The 21,300-nt window shown below is 37.1% G+C and overlaps 1 protein-coding gene across 2 annotated transcripts in view; it reads left to right on the top strand.

Annotated features, from left to right (window-relative positions):
• The window catches only part of LOC102073675 (GON-4-like protein), a 92,861-nt gene that overhangs the window by 580 nt on the left and 70,981 nt on the right, over positions 1-21,300 (top strand). Inside the window, exons 2-7 of one of the 2 annotated variants that reach the window (XM_074529415.1) lie at positions 2,869-3,006; positions 5,683-5,882; positions 9,687-9,761; positions 13,229-13,297; positions 14,485-14,535; positions 20,268-20,363. In XM_074529415.1, the coding sequence (XP_074385516.1) occupies positions 2,869-3,006; positions 5,683-5,882; positions 9,687-9,761; positions 13,229-13,297; positions 14,485-14,535; positions 20,268-20,363 (629 nt within the window). The remainder of the gene's footprint in view (positions 1-2,868; positions 3,007-5,682; positions 5,883-9,686; positions 9,762-13,228; positions 13,298-14,484; positions 14,536-20,267; positions 20,364-21,300) is intronic. The other variant, XM_074529416.1, reaches the window with a different exon arrangement.

Below are 21,300 nucleotides of genomic sequence, written 5' to 3'. Positions count from 1 at the left end.
CCGCTGTTTTATCATCCCTGGAAGTGTCCGAGGCTGGGCTGGACGGTGGAAGCGTACCTGCCATGGCAGGGATGGGATGGGGTTGGATTAAGTTCCCTCCCCACACGAACCATTCCGTGATTGTGTGGGAGAGGGTCCGTGGGTGTTTGTGAGGCCGGAGATGAGGGGACTGGGACGTGTCTGACAGGGAAAGGCTGAGGGAGCTGGGGCTGCTCAGCCTGGAGAGGAGCCCCGGGGAGAGGGACCTCAGCCCTGGGGGTGCCTGTATGTCCTCAGGTGTCTCTGAGTGTCCCCAGGTGTCCCCTGGCTGTCCCTGGGTGTCTCTGGGTTTCCACGTGTCTGTGAGTGTCCCGAGGTGTCCCTGGGTGTCTCTTGAGTGTCCGTGGCTCTCCCCAGGTGTCTCTGGGTGTCTGAGTGTACCTGAGTTTCCCAATCTGTCCCTGTCTGTCCCCAGGTGTCCCTGTATGTCTCTGTCCCAGTCTGTCTCTATGTCCGTCCCCGAGTGGCCCAGTGTCTGTCCCAGTGTCTGTCCCAGTGTCTGTCCCTGTCTGTCCCAGTGTGTCCCAGTCTCTGTCCCAGTGTCTGTCCCAGTGTCTGTCCCAGTCTGTCCCAGTGTCAGTCCCTGTCTGTCCCTGTGTCTGTCCCAGTGTCTGTCCCAGTGTCTGTCCCAGTGTCTGTCCCAGTGTCTGTCCCAGTCTGTCCCTGTGTCTGTCCCTGTGTCTGTCCCTGTGTCTGTCCCAGTGTCTGTCCCAGTCTGTCCCAGTCTGTCCCAGTGTCTGTCCCAGTGTCTGTCCCAGTCTGTCCCAGTCTGTCCCAGTCTGTCCCAGTGTCTGTCCCTGTGTCTGTCCCAGTCTGTCCCTGTGTCTGTCCCTGTGTCTGTCCGTGTGTCTGTCCCAGTCTGTCCCTGTGTCTGTCCCAGTCTGTCCCTGTGTCTGTCCCAGTGTCTGTCCCAGTGTCTGTCCCAGTGTCTGTCCCAGTCTGTCCCTGTGTCTGTCCCAGTCTGTCCCAGTCTGTCCCAGTGTCTGTCCCAGTGTCTGTCCCCGTGTCTGTCCCTGTCTATCCCAGTCTGTCCCTGTGTCTGTCCCAGTGTCTGTCCCAGTGTCTGTCCCAGTGTCTGTCCCCGTGTCTGTCCCTGTCTATCCCAGTCTGTCCCTGTGTCTGTCCCAGTGTCTGTCCCAGTGTCTGTCCCAGTGTCTGTCCCCGTGTCTGTCCCTGTCTATCCCAGTCTGTCCCAGTGTCTGTCCCAGTCTGTCCCTGTGTCTGTCCCAGTCTGTCCCAGTCTGTCCCTGTGTCTGTCCCTGTGTCTGTCCCAGTCTGTCCCAGTGTCTGACCCTGTGTCTGTCCCAGTCTGTCCCAGTCTGTCCCAGTCCATCCCAGTGAGCAGAGGTCAGGGCAGCCCCAGGCTCTGCTCCAGGCCCAGCAATGGCCCCAGAGCCACGGGCAGGGCCTGAGCCCAGGAGCTGCCCCTGCCCAGGAGGCAGAACTGCTGCCCTGGGCAGTGCCAGCCCTGAGCAGAGCCCAGAGAGGCTGTGGGGGCTCCGTGCCTGGGGACCCCAGACCCACCTGGAGCAGCCCTGAGCCCTGGGGTGTCCCTGTTTGGGGACCCCAGACCCACCTGGAGCAGCCCTGAGCCCTGGGGTGTCCCTGTTTGGGGACCCCAGCCCCACCTGGAGCAGCCCTGAGCCCTGGGGTGTCCCTGTTTGGGGACCCCAGACCCACCTGGAGCAGCCCTGAGCCCTGGGGTGTCCCTGTTTGGGGACCCCAGACCCACCTGGAGCAGCCCTGAGCCCTGGGGTGTCCCTGTTTGGGGACCCCAGACCCACCTGGAGCAGCCCTGAGCCCTGGGGTGTCCCTGTTTGGGGACCCCAGACCCACCTGGAGCAGCCCTGAGCCCTGGGGTGTCCCTGTTTGGGGACCCCAGACCCACCTGGAGCAGCCCTGAGCCCTGGGGTGTCCCTGTTTGGGGACCCCAGACCCACCTGTCCCCATCCTGTGCCCTGGGGTGTCCCTGTTTGGGGACCCCAGACCCACCTGGCCCTATCCTGAGCCCTGGGGTGTCCCTGTTTGGGGACCCCAGACCCACCTGGAGCAGCCCTGTGCCCTGGGGTGTCCCTGTTTGGGGACCCCAGACCCACCTGGCCCCATCCTGTGCCCTGGGGTGTCCCTGTTTAGGGACCCCAGACCCACCTGGAGCAGCCCTGAGCCCTGGGGTGTCCCTGTTTGGGGACCCCAGACCCACCTGGAGCAGCCCTGAGCCCTGGGGTGTCCCTGTTTGGGGACCCCAGACCCACCTGGCCCCATCCTGAGCCCTGGGGTGTCCCTGTTTGGGGACCCCAGACCCACCTGGCCCCATCCTGAGCCCTGGGGTGTCCCTGCCCTCACAGGGGGCACAGGTCACCCTCTGTGGCCCTTCAGACCTGACGGTTTCTGTGGTTCTCAGTGAGAATCCCCTCTGCTTCCCGTGCTGCTGTGCTGGGATCCCTGATTTGAGTGAAAGCTGGGTTTGTGGCAGGGCAGGAGCTGGAATGGGGCAATTCTCAGTTTTATGGGCCTGCCCAGAGCAGGAGGGGAAGGGTTTGAAGGGTCTGTGTGGGTTCATTAGCCCACGGTGGCCATGAAAATTCATCCCAAATCTGTGTCTGCCCCTCCTGTGGCAGGAACACTTGTACAAAAGTATTACAACCACATTTTGGAGAAAACCCCCAGGTTCTGCCACTTGGGGTGGGTTTGATGTATTTGAATGGGAAAATCGATGGGAAATAAATGAACAATTAATTTGTGAGGTGTAACACCCACTTTGGTGTGTTATAACACCCACTTTGGTGCGTTATCTTAGCTCTGTGCTGGATCTGGCTGTTGTGTCTGCAGGGAAAATCCCCAAGCTGTACTCAGAGGTGGAAGTGAGCTCTCAGAGGGATCTGGATCCGAGTGAGAACCCTGGGCCAGTGCCAGAATCTGCTGCCAGAAACCCCAGCACCGTGAGGCCACCCAAGAACAGCAGAGCTGGTGAGTGCTCCCAGGAGGAAAATTTGGATTTGGGGCTGTTTTGGATAAATCTGGCTGATACAGCAAACTCTGGAGTTGTGAAGATGGCGAGGGATTTGTTGGTTCAGGTTTTTTTTTTTTTTTAATTTTTCATCTTGTGGTCCATAATTCAGTGCAACTTGCTGGAGTTGATCTCTGCAATTTTTGGCTGAAGAGAGAAAATGGAGATTTTCTTTCTCTGAGCCAGCAAAGCAGGAAAACACTTTTTAAGTCCTGGAAATGAACCTGTTCTTGCTGTGTGGTACCTGGAGTTTATTAAAGGTGTCAAAAGGCTGCTGAGGCCATTTTATCAATCGTTATAAATCATTCTGGAGGAGGTGGCAGCTCCACGACCTTGATGTGCTCAAATAACTCAGCTCCTGCAGAACTTGAATCCGTCATTCACAAGAATTTCTGGTTCTCGTGGTTGCTTCTGTTTGGGTGGGTTTGCACCAGCTGATGGAAGTTCTGCAAAGAATCTTTGCAAGGAGAATTTCTGCAAGAGTTTTGCAGAAGAGTCTTGCAAGGGGAATCTTTGCAAGGAGAGTCTTGTAAGGGGAATCTATGCAAGGAGAACCTTTGCAAGGGGAATCTTTTGTTCAGGAAGAGTCTTGCAAGGAGAATCTTTGTAAGGAAAATTTTGCAAGACTTGCAAGGGGAACCTTTGCAAGGAGAATCTTTGCAAGAAGACTTTTGCAAGGGGGATCTTTGCAACTGGAACCTTTGCAAGGGGAATCTTTGCAAGGAAAATCTTGCAAGAAGACTTTCAAGGGAATTCTTTTTAAGGAGAGTCTTGCAAGGAGAATCTGTGCAAAGAGAATCTTTGCAAGAAGAGTCTTGCAAGGAGAACCTCTGCAAGGAGAATCTTTGCAAGGGGAACCTTTGGAAGGAAAATCTTACAAGAAGACTTGCAAGGGGAATCTTTGCAAGAGTCTTGCAAGGAGAATCTTTCAAGAATTGCAAGGAGAATCTGTTCAGGAAGGGTCTTGCAAGGGGAATCTTTGCAAGGGGAATCTGTGCAAGGAGAATCTTTGCAAGAAGGATCCTGCAAGAAGACTTTTGCAAGGAGAACCTTTGCAAGGACAATCTTGCAAGGAGAATCATCTTTGCAAGGAGAACCTTTCAAGAAGAATCTTTGCAAGGAAAATCTTGCAAGAAGACTTTCAAGGGGAATCTTTGCAAGGAGAGTCTTGTAAGGAGAATCTTTGCAAGGAGAACCTTTGCAAGGAAAATCTTACAAGATTTGCAAGGGGAATCTTTGCCAGAAGGGTCTTGCAAGGAGAATCTGTGCAAAGAGAATCTTTGCAAGAAGAGTTTTGCAAGGGGAACCTCTGCAAGGAGAATCTTTGCAAGGGGAACCTTTCAAGAGGAATCTTTGCAAGGAGAGTCTTGCAAGGAGAATCATCTTTGCAAGGAGAACCTTTGCAAGGAAAATCTTACAAGACTTGCAAGGGGAACCTTTGCAAGGGGAATCTTTTCAGGAAGGGTCTTTGCAAGAAGGGTCTTTGCAGTAGAATCTTTGCAAAGATAATCCTGCAAGAGGAATTTTTGCAAGGGGAGTCTTTGCAACTGGAACCTTTGCAAGAAGAATCTTTGCAAGGAAAATCTTGCAAGGGGAATCTTTGCCAGAAGGGTCTTAAGGAGAATCTGTGCAAGGACAATCTTGCAAGGAGAATCATCTTTGCAAGGAGAACCTTTGCAAGGAAAATCTTACAAGACTTGCAAGGGGAACCTTTGCCAGAAGGGTCTTGCAAGGAGAATCTTTGCAAGGGGAATCTTTGCAAGGAAAATCTTGCAAGAAGACTTGCAAGGGGAATCTGCAAAGAGAATCTTTGCTAGAAGGGTCCTGCAAGGGGAACCTCTGCAAGGAGAATCATCTTTGCAAGGAGAATCTTTTCAGGAAGAGTCTTGCAAGGAGAATCTTGCAAAGGGAATCTTTGCAGGAATCTCTGCAAGAAGGGTCTTGCAAGGGGAATCTGTGTGAGGAGAATCTCTGCAAGGAAAATCTTGCAACAAGGGGAATCTTTTGAAGGGTCTTGCAAGGAGAATCATCTTTGCAAGAGGAATCATCTTTGCAAGGAAAATCCTGCAAGAAGACTCTTGCAAGGGGAATCTTTGCAAGGAGAACCTTTGCAAGAAGAATCTTGCAAGAAGACTTGCAAGGAGAATCTTGCAAAGAGAATCTTTGCAGGAATCTCTGCAAGAAGGGTCTTGCAAGGGGAATCTTTTGAAGGGTCTTGCAAGGAGAATCATCTTTGCAAGGAGAATCATCTTTGCAAGGAGAATCTTTGCAAGGAGAATCTTTGCAAGGAGAACCTTTGCAAGAAGAATCTTGCAAGAAGACTTGCAAGGAGAATCTTGCAAAGGGAATCTTTGCAGGAATCTCTGCAAGAAGGGTCTTGCAAGGGGAATCTCTGTGAGGAGAATCTCTGCAAGGAAAATCTTGCAACGAGGGGAATCTTTCGAAGGGTCTTGCAAGAGGAATCATGTTTGCAAGGAGAATCATCTTTGCAAGGAGAATCTTTGCAAGGAGAATCTTTGCAAGGAGAACCTTGGCAAGTTTTTTGCAGAATTCCATTTTGTGTTTACTTTCCAACTCGCCCTTTTTGGACGCGAAGCAGCCGAGATTTTTAGATTCCATCTCTGCTGGTTTTTCAGAGGAGCAGGACGGGGAGGACGCGGAGAGGAGGAAGAGGAGGAGGAAGGCGAGCAAAAGGAAGAGAGAAGTGAGGAGCCAGGAGGAGGAAGAGGGCTCCTTGTCCTGTGACATCAAACTGGACGAGTCCCTGGACCGCACGCTGGAGGACGGAGCCAAGCAGCACAACCTGACCGTGGTCAACGTCAGGAACATCCTGCACGTGAGTGTGGGGCCTGGGGGCCCTGGGGCTCCTCCTGCCTGCTCAGCACAGTTCCAGGTTGGAGTTCTGGGTGCTGGGAATGTTCAACTGGCTGTGCTGACAGACCCTGACTGCCAGGAGAGCCGTGCGCTCCTTGTTCTTCCTGCTTGTTCTCCTCCTTGTTCCTCCTTGTGCCCATTGTTTTTCCTCCTTGTTCTCCTCCTTGTTCTCCTCCTTTTTCTCCTCCTTGTTCTCCTCCTTGTTCTCCTCTTTGTTCTCCTCATTGTTCCCATTGTTTTTGCTCCTTGTTCTTCCTCCTTGTTCCACTCCTTGTTCCCCTCCGTGTTCCCATTGTTTTTCCTCCTTGTTCCACTCCTTGTTCCCCTCCGTGTTCCCATTGTTTTTCCTCCTTGTTCCACTCCTTGTTCCCCTCCGTGTTCCCATTGTTTCCCCTCCTTGTCTCTCTTCCTTGTTCTCCCTCCTTGTTCGTCTCCCCTCCTTGTTCCCATTGTCTCTCCTCCTTGTCTCTCTTCCTTGTTCCCCTCCTTGTTCCCCTCCTTGGTTCTCCTTCTTGTTCCCCCTCCTTGGTTCCTCTCCTTGTTTCCCCTCCTTGTCTCTCCTCCTTTTTTCTCTCCTTGTTTCTCCCTCTTTGTTTCTCCCTCCTTGTTTCTCCTCCTCGTTCTCCTTCCTTGTTCCCCACCCCTCCTTGTTCTCCTCCTTGTTCCCCTCCTTGTTTCTATTCCTTGTTTTCTCCTCCTTGTTTCCTCTCCTTGTTTCTCCTCCTCGTTCTATTCCTCGTTCTATTCCTCATTCTCCCTCCTTGTTCCCCTTTTTGTTTCCCCTCCTTGGTTCCCTTCCTCGTTTCTCCCTTATTTCTCCTCCTTGTTCTATTCCTTGTTCTCCTCCTTGTCTCCCTTCCATGTTCCCCTTTTTGTTTCCCCTCCTCATTTCTCCTCCTTGTTCTATTCCTTGTTTCCCTCCTTGTTTGTTCTCCTTTTTTCACCCTCCTTGTTTCCCTTCCTTGTTTTATTCCTTGTTCTATTCCTCATTTCCCCTCCTCATTTCCCCTCCTTGTTCCTCTCCTGCCTCCCCCCATTTCTCCCAGATTTTCTGCAGTACTACTGAACTATTTTAAACACTGAATATCATTCCACCCTTTCTCCAGAGATTTCCATATTCCATCTTTCCTCCAGAGATTTGGGAGCCTGGGAGTGCTTAAAAATTGAAAATTAAAATCTCTGCTGTGATTGAAATTTTAAATTCATTCATTTATTTAATTTTTAAAAATTTAAATAAATTCATTTATTTTAAATTGATTCATTTAAATTTTCCTGTCTGATCTCCCACCAATCATTTTTTGCTACTGTGTGATTACAAATTGATTTAATTTGTAAAAATTTAAATAAATTCATTTATTTTAAATGGATTCATTTAAATTTAAATAAATTCATCTATTTTAAATTGATTCATTTAAATTTAAAAAATCTATTTATTTTGAATTGATTCATTTAAATTTAAATAAATTCATTTATTTTAAATGGATTCCTTTAAATATAAATAAATTCCTTTATTTTAAATGGATTCATTTAAATTTCAATAAATTCATTTACTTTAAATGGATTCATTTAAATTTAAATAAATTCATTGATTTTAAATGGATTCATTTAAATTTAAATAAATCAATTTAATTTAAATGGATTCATTTAAATTTAAATAAATTCCTTTATTTTAAATTGATTCATTTAAATTTTGCTGTCTGATCTCCGACCAAACATTTTTTGCTACTGTGTGATTACAAATTGATTTAATTTTTAAAAATTTAAATAAATTCATTTATTTTCAATGGATTCATTTAAATTTCAATAAATTCATTGATTTTAAATGGATTCATTTAAATTTCAATAAATTCATTTATTTTAAATGGATTCATTTAAATTTAAATAAATTCATTTATTTTGAATTAATTCATTTAAATTTACCTGTCTGATCTCCGACCAATCACTTTTTGCTACTGTGTGATTACAAATTGATTTAATTTTTAAAAATTTAAATAATTTAAATTGATTCATTTAAATTTAAATAAATTTATTTATTTTAAATGGATTCATTTAAATTTAAATAAATCAATTTATTTTAAATGGATTCATTTAAATTAAAATAAATTCATTTATTTTAAATTAATTAATTTAAATTTTGCTGTCTGCTCTCCCACCAATCATTTTTTGCTACTGTGTGATTAAAAATTGATTTAATTTTTAAAATTTAAATAAATTCATTTATTTTAAATGGATTCATTTAAATTTAAATAAATTCATTTATTTTAAATGGATTCATTTAAATTTAAATAAATTCATTTATTTTCAATTCATTCACTTAAATTTCAATAAATTCATTTATTTTAAATGGATTCATTTAAATTTAGATAAATTCATTTATTTTGAATGGATTCATTTAAATTTAAATAAATCAATTTATTTTGAATTGATTCATTTAAATTTAAATAAATTCATTTATTTTAAATTGATTCATTTAAATTTAAATAAATTCATTTATTTTAAATTGATTCATTTAAATTTTTTGCTACTGTATTTTTACAAATTGCACACTGAATATTTCCCCATTGCATTTCCACCCAACTCTTGTTGGATAAACAACTAAACTCAATTAAAATTTTGTTTTTTTGTGATAAAAATCCTGATTTTTTTTGTGTTTTTTAGGAGGTGATCACCAACGAGCACTGATTACTGATATCACACAAACTGCTGTGGGCTTTGGTTTCAATTATTTTATTAATTTTTTAAATTTAAATAAATCAATTTGTTTTAAATGGATTCATTTAAATTTCAATAAATTCATTTATTTTAAATGGATTCATTTAAATTTAAATAAATTCATTTATTCTGAATTAATTCATTTAAATTTTCCTGTCTGATCTCCCACCAATCATTTTTTGCTACTGTGTGATCACAAATTGATTTTATTTTTAAAAATTTAAATAAATTCATTTATTTTAAATGGATTCATTTAAATTTAAATAAATTCATTGATTTTAAATGGATTCATTTAAATTTAAAGAAATCAATTATTTTAAATGGATTCATTTAAATTTCAATAAATTCATTTATTTTAAATGGATTCATTTAAATTTAAATAAATTCATGTATTTTAAATCGATTCATTTAAATTTCAATAAATTCGTTTATTTTAAATGGATTCATTTAAATTTAAATAAATTAATTTATTTTAAATGGATTCATTTAAATTTAAAAAAATTCATTTATTTTAAATTGATTCATTTCAATTTTCCTGTCTGATCTCTGACCAATCATTTTTTGCTACTGTGTGATTACAAATTGATTTAATTTTGAAAAATTTAAATAAATTCATTTATTTTAAATGGATCCATTTAAATTTAAATAAATCAATTTATATTAAATTGATTCATTTAAATTTCAATAAATTCATTTATTTTAAATGGATTCATTTAAATTTAAATAAATTCATTGATTTTAAATTGATCCATTTAAATTTAAATAAATTCATTGATTTTAAATGGATTCATTTAAATTTCAATAAATTCATTTATTTTAAATGGATTCATTTAAATTTAAAAAAATCAATTTATTTTGAATTGATTCATTTAAAATTAAATAAATTCATTGATTTTAAATGGATTCATTTAAATTTTTTGCTACTGTATTTTTACAAATTCCATACTGAATATTTCCCCATTGCATTTCCACCCAACTCTTGTTGGATAAACAACTAAACTCAATTAAAATCTTTATTTTTTGTGATAAAAATCCTGATTTTTGGTGTTTTTAGGAGGTGATCACCAACGAGCACGTGGTGGCCATGGTGAAGGCAGCCATCAGTGAGACCGAGGATATTCCTTTGTTTGTGAGTCAAAAATTCCTGAATTTATTTTATTTTTGTTCTAAATTTCCCAAAACCTTGCTGGGCTTTAATGGGATGTGGGGAGAAGAGGTGGAACCAAAAAAAAATTAATTTAGCTGTTGTAATAATTGTGTTAATTGGGTTTAATTACCAGATTTATCACCTGGAGGGAGTGAGGAATGGCTGAGGGTAAATTAGAAAACAGAAATAGGAGGAGTTGGTTTGGAGGTTATTTTTGAGGTTTTTTGATTTTTTTTTTGAGTTTTTTTGAGGTTTTTTTAGTTATTTTTGAGTTTTTAAAAATTTTTTCTGAGGGGTTTTTTGAGTTATTTTTGAGGTTATTTTTGAGTTAATTTTGAGTTAGTTTTGAGTTAATTTTGAGTTAATTTTGGGTTATTGGTGTGTTATTGGTGAGTTATTTTTGAGATTATTTTTGAGGGTTTTTTGAGTTTTTTTGAGGTTTTTTTTAAGTTTTTTTTTATTTTTTTGCATTATTTTTGAGGTTATTTTTGAGTTTTTTTGAGGTAATTTTTCAAGTTATTGGCGAGTTATTTTTGAGGTTATTTTTGAGGTTATTTTTGAGGTTATTTTTGAGTTATTTTTGAGTGAATGTTGAGGTTATTTTTGAGGTTTTTTGATTTTTTTTGAGTTTTTTTGAGGTTTTTTTAGTTATTTTTGAGGGGTTTTTTTAGGGTTTTTTTTGAGTGTTTTTTTTAGGTTTTTTTTAGGTTTTTTAGTTATTTTTAAGGGTTTTTTGAGTTTTTTAAAATTTTTTTCTGAGGGGTTTTTTGAGTTATTTTTGAGTTATTTTTGAGTTGTTTTTGAGTTAATTTTGAGTTAATTTTGAGTTATTGGTGTGTTATTGGTGAGTTATTTTTGAGATTATTTTTGAGGGGTTTTTGAGTTTTTTTGAGGTTTTTTTAAGTTTATTTTTATTTTTTTGCATTATTTTTGAGGTTATTTTTGAGTTATTTTTGAGGTTAATTTTGAGTTATTTTTGAGGTATTTTTGAGTTAATTTTGAGTTAATTTTGAGTTATTGGTGAGTTATTCTTGAGGTTATTTTTGAGGGTTTTTTGAGGGTTTTTTGAGTTTTTTTAAAATTTTTATCTGAGGGGTTTTTTGAGTTATTTTTGAGTTATTGGTGAGTTACTGGTGAGTTATTCTTGAGGTTATTTTTGAGGGTTTTTTGATTTTTTTTGAGTTTTTTTGAGGGTTTTTTAGTTATTTTTGAGGGTTTTTTGAGGGTTTTTTTGAGTTATTTTTGAGGTTATTTTTGAGTTAGTTTTGAGTTAGTTTGAGGTAATTTTTGAGGTTATTGGTGAGTTATTGGTGAGTTATTTTTGAGTTATTTTTGAATTAGTTTTGAGTTAGTTTGGAGTTAATGTTGAGGTTATTTTTGAGGTTTTTTGATTTTTTTTGAGTTTTTTTGAGGTTTTTTTAGTTATTTTTAAGGGTTTTTTGAGTTTTTTAAAATTTTTTTCTGAGGGGTTTTTTGAGTTATTTTTGAGTTATTTTTGAGTTGTTTTTGAGTTAATTTTGAGTTAATTTTGAGTTATTGGTGTGTTATTGGTGAGTTATTTTTGAGATTATTTTTGAGGGGTTTTTGAGTTTTTTTGAGTTTTTTTTTAAAGTTTTTTTTCATTTTTTTGCATTATTTTTGAGGTTATTTTTGAGTTAGTTTTGAGTTAGTTTGAGGTAATTTTTGAGGTTATTGGTGAGTTATTTTTGAGTTATTTTTGAGTTATTTTTGAGTTATTTTTGAGTTAGTTTGGAGTGAATGTTGAGGTTATCTTTGAGGTTTATTTATTTGAGTGGGGGTTTCTTTGTTTTTTTGAGGTTTTTAGGTTTTTTTAGTTTTTTTAGTTATTTTTGAGGTTTTTTGGAGTTTTTTGAGGTTTTTTTGAGGTTTTTTTGAGTTTTTGAGTTTTTTGGGTTTTTTTTGAGGTTTTTTTGAGGGTTTTTTGAGTTAATGGTGAGTTATTGGTGAGTTACTGGTGATTTTTTTTGAGTTATTTTTGAGGGTTTTTTGAGTTTTTTATTTTTTGTGGGTTTTTTTAGTTTTTTGAGTTTTTTGATTTTTTTTAAATTTTTTGGTGTTATTTTTGAGGGTTTTTCTGAGTTAATTTTGAGTTATGGCTGAGTCCATTTTGAGTTATTTCTGAGGTTATTTTTGAGGTATTGGTGATGTCTGAAAGGTGATTAATCAGGTCATGAATTGAATAAAAGAGAAAAGCTCCATTGCAAACTGTGCTTTACTCAGAGTAACTTTACTCACAGTAACTTCACTCCTAGTAACTTTACTCCCAGTAACTTTAACTTCACTCACAATAACTTTACTCACAATAACTTTACTCAGAGTAACTTTACTCACAATAACTTTACTCCCAGTAACTTTACTCACAATAACTTTACTCCCAATAACTTTACTCCCAGTAACTTTACTCCCAGTAACTTTACTCAGAATAACTTCACTCCCAGTAACTTTACTCGCAGTAACTTTACTCAGAGCAACTTTACTCCCAGTAACTTTACTCACAATAACTTTGCTCTCAGAGTAACTTTACTCCCAAGAGTAACTTCACTCACAATAACTTCACTCACAGTAACTTTACTGTCAGAGTAACTTTACTCACAGTAACTTTACTCACAGTAACTTCACTCACTACAACTTTACTCACAATAACTTCACTCACAATAACTTTACTCCCAGTAACTTCACTCCCAATAAATTTACTCCCAGTAACTTTACTCCCAGTAACTTTTCTCACAATAACTTTACTCACAATAACTTTACTCCCAGTAACTTCACTCAGAGTAACTTTACTCCCAGTAACTTTTCTCACAATAACTTTACTCTCAGAGTAACTTTACTCACAATAACTTTACTCACAATAACTTTACTCAGAGTAACTTTACTCAGAGTAACTTTACTCACAATAACTTTACTCACCGTAACTTTACTCAGAGTAACTTCACTCAGAGTAACTTTACTCACAGTAACTTTACTCCCAATAACTTTGCTCACAGTAACTTCACTCACAGTAACTCTACTCAGAGTAACTTCACTCACAATAACTTTACTCCCAGTAACTTTACTCACAATAACTTTACTCAGAGTAACTTTACTCACAATAACTTTACTCACAATAACTTTACTCAGAGTAACTTTACTCAGAGTAACTTTACTCACAATAACTTCACTCACAATAACTTCACTCACAATAACTTCACTCCCAGTAACTTTACTCACAGTAACTTTGCTCACAGTAACTTCACTCACAGTAACTCTACTCAGAGTAACTTCACTCACAATAACTTTACTCCCAGTAACTTTACTCCCAATAACTTTACTCCCAATAACTTTACTCACAATTTTACTCACAGTAACTTTACTCCAAAGCTCAGCTGAGTAATCCCCGTCCCTGAGGGCAGCCCTGAGTTTGTCCCCGTTGTGTTTTCCCCTCTCAGGAGCCCAAGATGACTCGGTCCAAGCTGAAGGAGGTGGTGGAGAAAGGAGGGGTGAGTAAGAAAGGAGGGGTGAGTAAGAAAGGAGGGGTGAGTAAATCTGGAGCTGGGACAGATCCTTCCAGAACCCCCAAAAAATTTGGGTTTTTGGGGCCTGGATGGGTTTTTGGGGCCTGGATGGGTTTTTGGGGCCTGGATGGGTTTTTGGGGCCTGGATGGGTTTTTGAGGCCCGGATGGGTTTTGGGGTCCGGATGGGTTTTTGAGGCCTGGATGGGTTTTTGGGGTCCGGATGGGTTTTTGGGGTCCGGATGGGTTTTTGGGGCCTGGATGGGTTTTTGGGGTCTGGATGGGTTTTGGGGCCTGGATGGGTTTTTGGGGTCCGGATGGGTTTTTGGGGTCCGGATGGGTTTTTGGGGCCTGGATGGGTTTTTGGGGTCTGGATGGGTTTTGGGGCCTGGATGGGTTTTGGGCTCTGGATGGGTTTTTGGGGCCTGGATGGGTTTTGGGGTCCAGATGGGTTTTGGGGGGTCCGGATGGGTTTTGGGGCCTGGATGGGTTTTGGGGTCTGGATGGGTTTTGGGGCCTGGATGGGTTTTGGGGTCTGGATGGGTTTTGGGGTCCAGATGGGTTTTGGGGTCTGGATGGGTTTTGGGGTCCGGATGGGTTTGGGGGGGTCCGGATGGGTTTTTGGGGTCTGGATGGGTTTTGGGGGGTCCGGATGGGTTTTGGGGCCCGGATGGGTTTTGGGGTCTGGATGGGTTTTGGGGCCTGGATGGGTTTTGGGGTCTGGATGGGTTTTGGGGTCTGGATGGGTTTTGGGGCCTGGATGGGTTTTGGGGTCCAGATGGGTTTTGGGGGTCTGGATGGGTTTTGGGGTCTGGATGGGTTTTGGGGTCTGGATGGGTTTTGGGGCCCGGATGGGTTTTGGGGCCTGGATGGGTTTTGGGGTCCGGATGGGTTTTGGGGTCCGGATGGGTTTTTGGGGTCTGGATGGGTTTTTGGGGTCTGGATGGGTTTTTGGGGTCTGGATGGGTTTTGGGGTGTCTGTCCATGGATTGATGATTCCCATCCCTTCCAGCTCTGTCAGTGCTGTTGCTCTGTGATTTTAGAGGAGGAGCCTGAATGTGCTTGGAGTGAAAAGAATCAATTAACACAATTAAATGATCAATTAAATCAATTAAATGATTAATTAAATGGTTAATTAGGGCTGGGCAGTGAATCCCCAGTGCTCTGTGCCAGCCCAGGTTTCTGTCCCCAGGTCATTCCCACCTGGAACATTTCTCCAATCAAGAAGGCAAACGAGGTGAAGGTGAGAGAATTCTGGCAGCAATCACAGAAATTCTCAATTATTTCTGCTTTTTCTTGCCATTTCCATCATATAAATTCTCAATTATTTGTGCTTTTTCTTCCCATTTCCACCATTTAAATTCTCAATTATTTGTGCTTTTTCTTGCCATTTCCATCACATAAATTCTCAATTTTCTTGCAATTTCCATCACACAAATTCTAAATTATTTGTGCTTTTTCTTGCCACTTCCTTCATTTAAATTCTCAATTATTTGTGCTTTTTTTTGCCATTTCCATCATATAAATACCAAATTATTTGTGCTTTTTCTTGCATATAAATTCTCAATTTTTTGTGCTTTTTTTTGCCATTTCCATCATATAAATACCAAATTATTTCTGCTTTTTTTTGCATATAAATTCTCAATTATTTGTGCTTTTTCTTGCCATTTCCACCACGTAAATTCTCAATTTTTTGTGCTTTTTCTTGCCATTTCATCATTTAAATTCTCAATTATTTTCTTCCCATTTCCATCACGTAAATTCTCAATTATTTGTGCTTTTTTTTGCCATTTCCATCCACAAATTCTAAATTATTTGTGCTTTTTCTTGCATATAAATTCTCAATTATTTTTGCTTTTTTTTGCCACTTCCACCACATAAATTCTAAATTATTTGTGCTTTTTCTTCCCAATTATTTGTGCTTTTTCTTGCAATTTCCATCATATAAATTCCCAATTATTTCTGCTTTTTTTTGCCACTTCCTTCATTTAAATTCTCAATTATTTGTGCTTTTTCTTCCCAATTATTTGTGCTTTTTCTTCTCATTTCCATCACGTAAATTCTCAATTATTTGTGCTTTTTCTTGCCATTTCTATCATATAAATTCTAAATTATTTATGCTTTTTTTTGCCATTTCCATCACATAAATACCAAATTATTTGTGCTTTTTTTTTGCCATTTCCACCACATAAATTCTCAATTATTTGTGCTTTTTCTTCCCATTTCCACCATTTAAATTCTCAATTATTTGTGCTTTTTCTTGCCATTTCCATCACATAAATTCTCAATTTTCTTGCCATTTCCATCACATAAATTCTCAATTATTTGTGGGGTTTTTTGCCACTTCCTTAATTTAAATTCTCAATTATTTGTGCTTTTTTTTGCCATTTCCATCACATAAATTCTCAATTGTTTGCTCTTGCACCTTGGCTTTCCTTTCCCAATCTTTCATTAATTTATTTCTTTGCTTTCCCCATCATTTCCTTGCTGACCTCCAGGCAGTTTCCTCAATTTTAAATATTTGATCTGATTGTGAATTTCTCCTGCCTTTTTCTCCATCTCTTGTGTACCAAAATATAAAATAATTTCTGAGCTTCTCATGCCATTTCCATCACATAAATACCAAATTATTTGTGCTTTTTCTTCCCATTTCCATCACATAAATTCTCAATTTTCTTGCCATTTCCATCACATAAATACCAAATTATTTCTGCTTTTTCTTGCCATTTCCACCATGTAAATTCTCAATTATTTGTGCTTTTTTTTGCCATTTCCATCACATAAATACCAAATTATTTGTGCTTTTTCTTGCCATTTCCATCACATAAATTCTAAATTATTTGTGTCTGTTCTTCCCATTTCCATCATATAAATTCTCAATTATTTGTGCTTTTTCTTACCATTTCCATCACATAAATTCTCAATTATTTGTGCTTTTTCTTCCCAATTATTTGTGCTTTTTTTTGCCATTTCCATCATATAGATACCAAATTATTTGTGCTTTTTCTTCCCATTTCCATCACATAAATTCTCAATTTTCTTGCCATTTCCATCACATAAATACCAAATTATTTGTGCTTTTTCTTGCATATAAATTCTCAATTATTTGTGCTTTTTTTTTGCCATTTCCATCACATAAATACCAAATTATTTGTGCTTTTTCTTGCCATTTCCATCACATAAATTCTCAATTATTTGTGTTTTTTCTTCCCATTTCCATCACATAAATTCCAAATTATTTGTGCTTTTTCTTGCCACTTCCATCACATAAATTCTCAATTTTCTTCCCATTTTCATCACATAAATTCTAAATTATTTGTGCTTCTTCTTGCCATTTCCATCACATAAATACCAAATTATTTCTGCTTGTTCTTACCATTTCCATCATTTAAATTCTCAATTATTTGTGCCTTTTCTTGCCACTTCCATCACATAAATACCAAATTATTTATGCTTTTTCTTGCCATTTCCATCATATAAATACCAAATTATTTGTGCTTTTTCTTGCATATAAATTCTCAATTATTTGTGCTTTTTCTTGCCATTTCCATCACATAAATTCTCAATTATTTGTGGGTTTTTTTGCCATTTCCATCACATAAATTCTAAATTATTTGTGCTTTTTCTTGCATATAAATTCTCAATTATTTGTGCTTTTTCTTCCCATTTCCATCACATAAATTCTAAATTATTTGTGCTTTTTCTTCCCAATTATTTGTGCTTTTTTTTGCCACTTCCATCACATAAATACCAAATTATTTGTGCTTTTTCTTGCATATAAATTCTCAATTTTTTCTGCTTTTTCTTGCCATTTCCATCACATAAATTCTCAATTATTTGTGCTTTTTCTTCCCAATTATTTGTGCTTTTTTTTCTCATTTCCATCACATAAATTCTCAATTATTTCTTCTTTCACCTTGGCTTTCCTTTCCCAATCTTTCATTAATTTATTCCTTTCCTTTCCCCATCATTTCCTTGCTGACCTCCAGGCAGTTTCCTCAATTTCAAACATTCCCCATTTATTGAATATTCAGAATTTTGTGATTCCTCCATTTCAAACATTCCCCATTTATTGAATATTCTGAATTTTGTGATTCCTCCATTTTTAACATTCCCCATTTATTGAATATTCAGAATTTTGTGATTCCTCCATTTTTAACATTCCCCATTTATTGAATATTCTGAATTTTGTGATTCCTCCATTTTAAACATTCCCCATTTATTGAATATTCAGAATTTTGTGATTCCTCCATTTTTAACATTCCCCATTTATTGAATATTCAGAATTTTGTGATTCCTCCATTTTTAACATTCCCCATTGATTGAATATTCAGAATTTTGTGATTCCTCCATTTCAAACATTCCCCATTTATTGAATATTCAGAATTTTGTGATTCCTCCATTTTTAACATTCCCCATTTATTGAATATTCAGAATTTTGTGATTCCTCCATTTTTAACATTCCCCATTTATTGAATATTCTGAATTTTTGTGTTTCCTCCATTTTTAACATTCCCCATTTATTGAATATTCAGAATTTTGTGATTCCTCCATTTGAAACCTTCCCCATTTATTGAATATTCAGAATTTTGTGATTCCTCCATTTTTAACATTCCCCATTTATTGAATATTCAGAATTTTGTGATTCCTCCATTTCAAACATTCCCCATTTATTGAATATTCTGAATTTTTGTGATTCCTCCATTTTTAACATTCCCCATTTATTGAATATTCAGAATTTTGTGATTCCTCCATTTTTAACATTCCCCATTTATTGAATATTCTGAATTTTGTGATTCCTCCATTTGAAACATTCCCCATTTATTGAATATTCTGAATTTTGTGATTCCTCCATTTTTAACATTCCCCATTTATTGAATATTCAGAATTTTGTGATTCCTCCATTTTTAACATTCCATTTATTGAATATTCAGAATTTTGTGATTCCTCCATTTTTAACATTCCCCATTTATTGAATATTCTGAATTTTGTGATTCCTCCATTTTTAACATTCCCCATTTATTGAATATTCTGAATTTTGTGATTCCTCCATTTTTAACATTCCCCATTTATTGAATATTCTGAATTTTGTGATTCCTCCATTTTTAACATTCCCCATTTATTGAATATTCTGAATTTTGTGATTCCTCCATTTTTAACATTCCCCATTTATTGAATATTCAGAATTTTGTGATTCCTCCATTTTTAACATTCCCCATTTATTGAATATTCAGAATTTTGTGATTCCTCCATTTTTAACATTCCATTTATTGAATATTCAGAATTTTGTGATTCCTCCATTTTTAACATTCCCCATTTATTGAATATTCAGAATTTTGTGATTCCTCCATTTTTAACATTCCCCATTTATTGAATATTCAGAATTTTGTGATTCCTCCATTTTTAACATTCCCCATTGATTGAATATTCAGAATTTTGTGATTCCTCCATTTCAAACATTCCCCATTTATTGAATATTCTGAATTTTTATGAATTTTCCGTTGCAGCCCCCTCAGTTTGTGGACATTCCCCTGGAGGAGGACGATTCTTTCATTAATTTATTTCTTTGTTTTCTCCATCATTTCCTTGCTGACCTCCAGGCTGTTTCCTCCATTTTAAATATTTGATCTGATTGTGAATTTCTCCTGCCTTTTTCTCCATCTCTTGTGTACCAAAATATAAAATAATTTCTGAGCTTCTCATGCCATTTCCATCACATAAATACCAAATTATTTGTGCTTGTTCTTGCCATTTCCATCATTTAAATTCTCAGTTATTTGTGCTTTTTCTTGCCATTTGCATCATATAAATCCCAAATGATTTATGCTTTTTTTTGCAATTTCCATCACATAAATTCTCAATTATTTGTGTTTTTTCTTCCCATTTCCATCACATAAATTCTCAATTTTCTTGCCATTTCCATCACATAAATACCAAATTATTTGTGCTTTTTCTTGCATATAAATTCTCAATTATTTGTGCTTTTTTTTTGCCATTTCCATCATATAAATACCAAATTATTTTTGCTTTTTTTTGCCACTTCCTTCATTTAAATTCTCAATTATTTGTGCTTTTTCTTGCCATTTCCATCATATAAATACCAAATTATTTGTGCTTTTGCCTGTTCTTGCCACTGCCATCATATAAATTCTCAAGTATTTGTGTTTTTTCTTGCCATTTCCATCACATAAATTCTAAATTATTTGTGCTTTTTTTTGCCATTTCCATCACATAAATTCTCAATTTTCTTCCCATTTCCATCACATAAATACCAAATTATTTGTGCTTTTTCTTCCCAATTATTTGTGCTTTTTTTTGCCACTTCCATCACATAAATACCAAATTATTTGTGCTTTTTCTTGCATATAAATTCTCAATTTTTTCTGCTTTTTCTTGCCATTTCCATCACATAAATTCTAAATTATTTGTGCTTTTTCTTCCCAATTATTTGTGCTTTTTTTTCTCATTTCCATCACATAAATTCTCAATTATTTCTTCTTTCACCTTGGCTTTCCTTTCCCAATCTTTCATGAATTTATTTCTTTGCTTTCCCCATCATTTCCTTGCTGACCTCCAGGCTGTTTCCTCAATTTTAAACATTCCCCATTTATTGAATATTCTGAATTTTTATGAATTTTCCATTGCAGCCCCCTCAGTTTGTGGACATCCCCCTGGAGGAGGACGATTCTTTCATTAATTTATTTCTTTGTTTTCTCCATCATTTCCTTGCTGACCTCCAGGCTGTTTCCTCAATTTTAAACATTCCCAATTTATTAAATATTCTGAATTTTTATGAATTTTTTCCATTGCAGCCCCCTCAGTTTGTGGACATTCCCCTGGAGGAGGACGATTCTTCCATTAATTTATTTCTTTGTTTTCTCCATCATTTCCTTGCTGACCTCCAGGCTGTTTCCTCAATTTGAAATATTCACCTTTTATGAAATATTCTGAATTTTTATGAATTTTCCCTTGCAGCCCCCTCAGTTTGTGGACATTCCCCTGGAGGAGGACGATTCCTCGGATGAGGAATATCGGCCTGAGGAGGAGGAGGAGGATGAGACTGCCGAGGAGGTGAGGCCTCAGCAGCTTCCAAATATTTCATTTAATTAAAAATATTCAAATATTTCACTAATTTCTAAAAAAAAAATTAAATACAAATAGGAAAATTTCATAGAACATCTTCCAAAATGCTTAATTTAATTAAAAATATTCACATTTTTCCCTAATTTCTAAAAAAACCAAAGTGAATTCAAATAGGAAAATTTCACAGAAAAATTTCATATAACATCTTCCAGATGTTTAATTTAATTAAGATATTCACATTTTTCCCTAATTTCTGAAAAAAACAAAGTCAATAAAAATAGGAAAATTTCATATAACATCTTCCAGATGTTTCATTTCATTAAAAATATTCACATTTTTCCCTAATTTCTAAAAAAAAAAATTAAATACAAATAGGAAATTTCATAGAACATCTTCCAAATGCTTAATTTCATTAAAAATATTCACATTTTTCCCTAATTTCTGAAAAAAACAAAGTGAATTTAAATAGGAAATAGCAGGAAAATTTCATAGAACGTCTTCCAAATGCTTAATTTAAGTAAAATATTCACATTTCTTCTTAATTTCTGAAAAAACCAAAGTGAATACAAATAGGAAAATTTCATAGAACATCTTCCAAATGTTAATTTCCTGAAAAACCTTCCCATTTCTTCCTAATTTCTGAAAAAGCAACATGAATAGAATTAGGAAAATTTCCAAATATTTAATTTCCTGAAAAATTTTCACATTGCTTCCAAATTTCTGAAAAAAACCAACGTGAATACAATTAGGAAATAACAGGAAAATTTCATATGACATCTTCCAAATGTCTGATTTCATGAAAATCTTCCCATTTCTTCTTAATTTCTGAAAAAAACCAAAGTGAATAGAATCAGGAAATTCTATTCTCTAATAGGAAAATTTCATAGAACATCTTCCAAAATGTTTAATTTAATTAAAATATTCA

This window comes from Zonotrichia albicollis, chromosome 30, assembly GCF_047830755.1.
Source record: "Zonotrichia albicollis isolate bZonAlb1 chromosome 30, bZonAlb1.hap1, whole genome shotgun sequence".
Lineage (NCBI taxonomy): Eukaryota > Metazoa > Chordata > Aves > Passeriformes > Passerellidae > Zonotrichia > Zonotrichia albicollis.
This window is presented reverse-complemented; position numbering and strand designations above follow the sequence as displayed.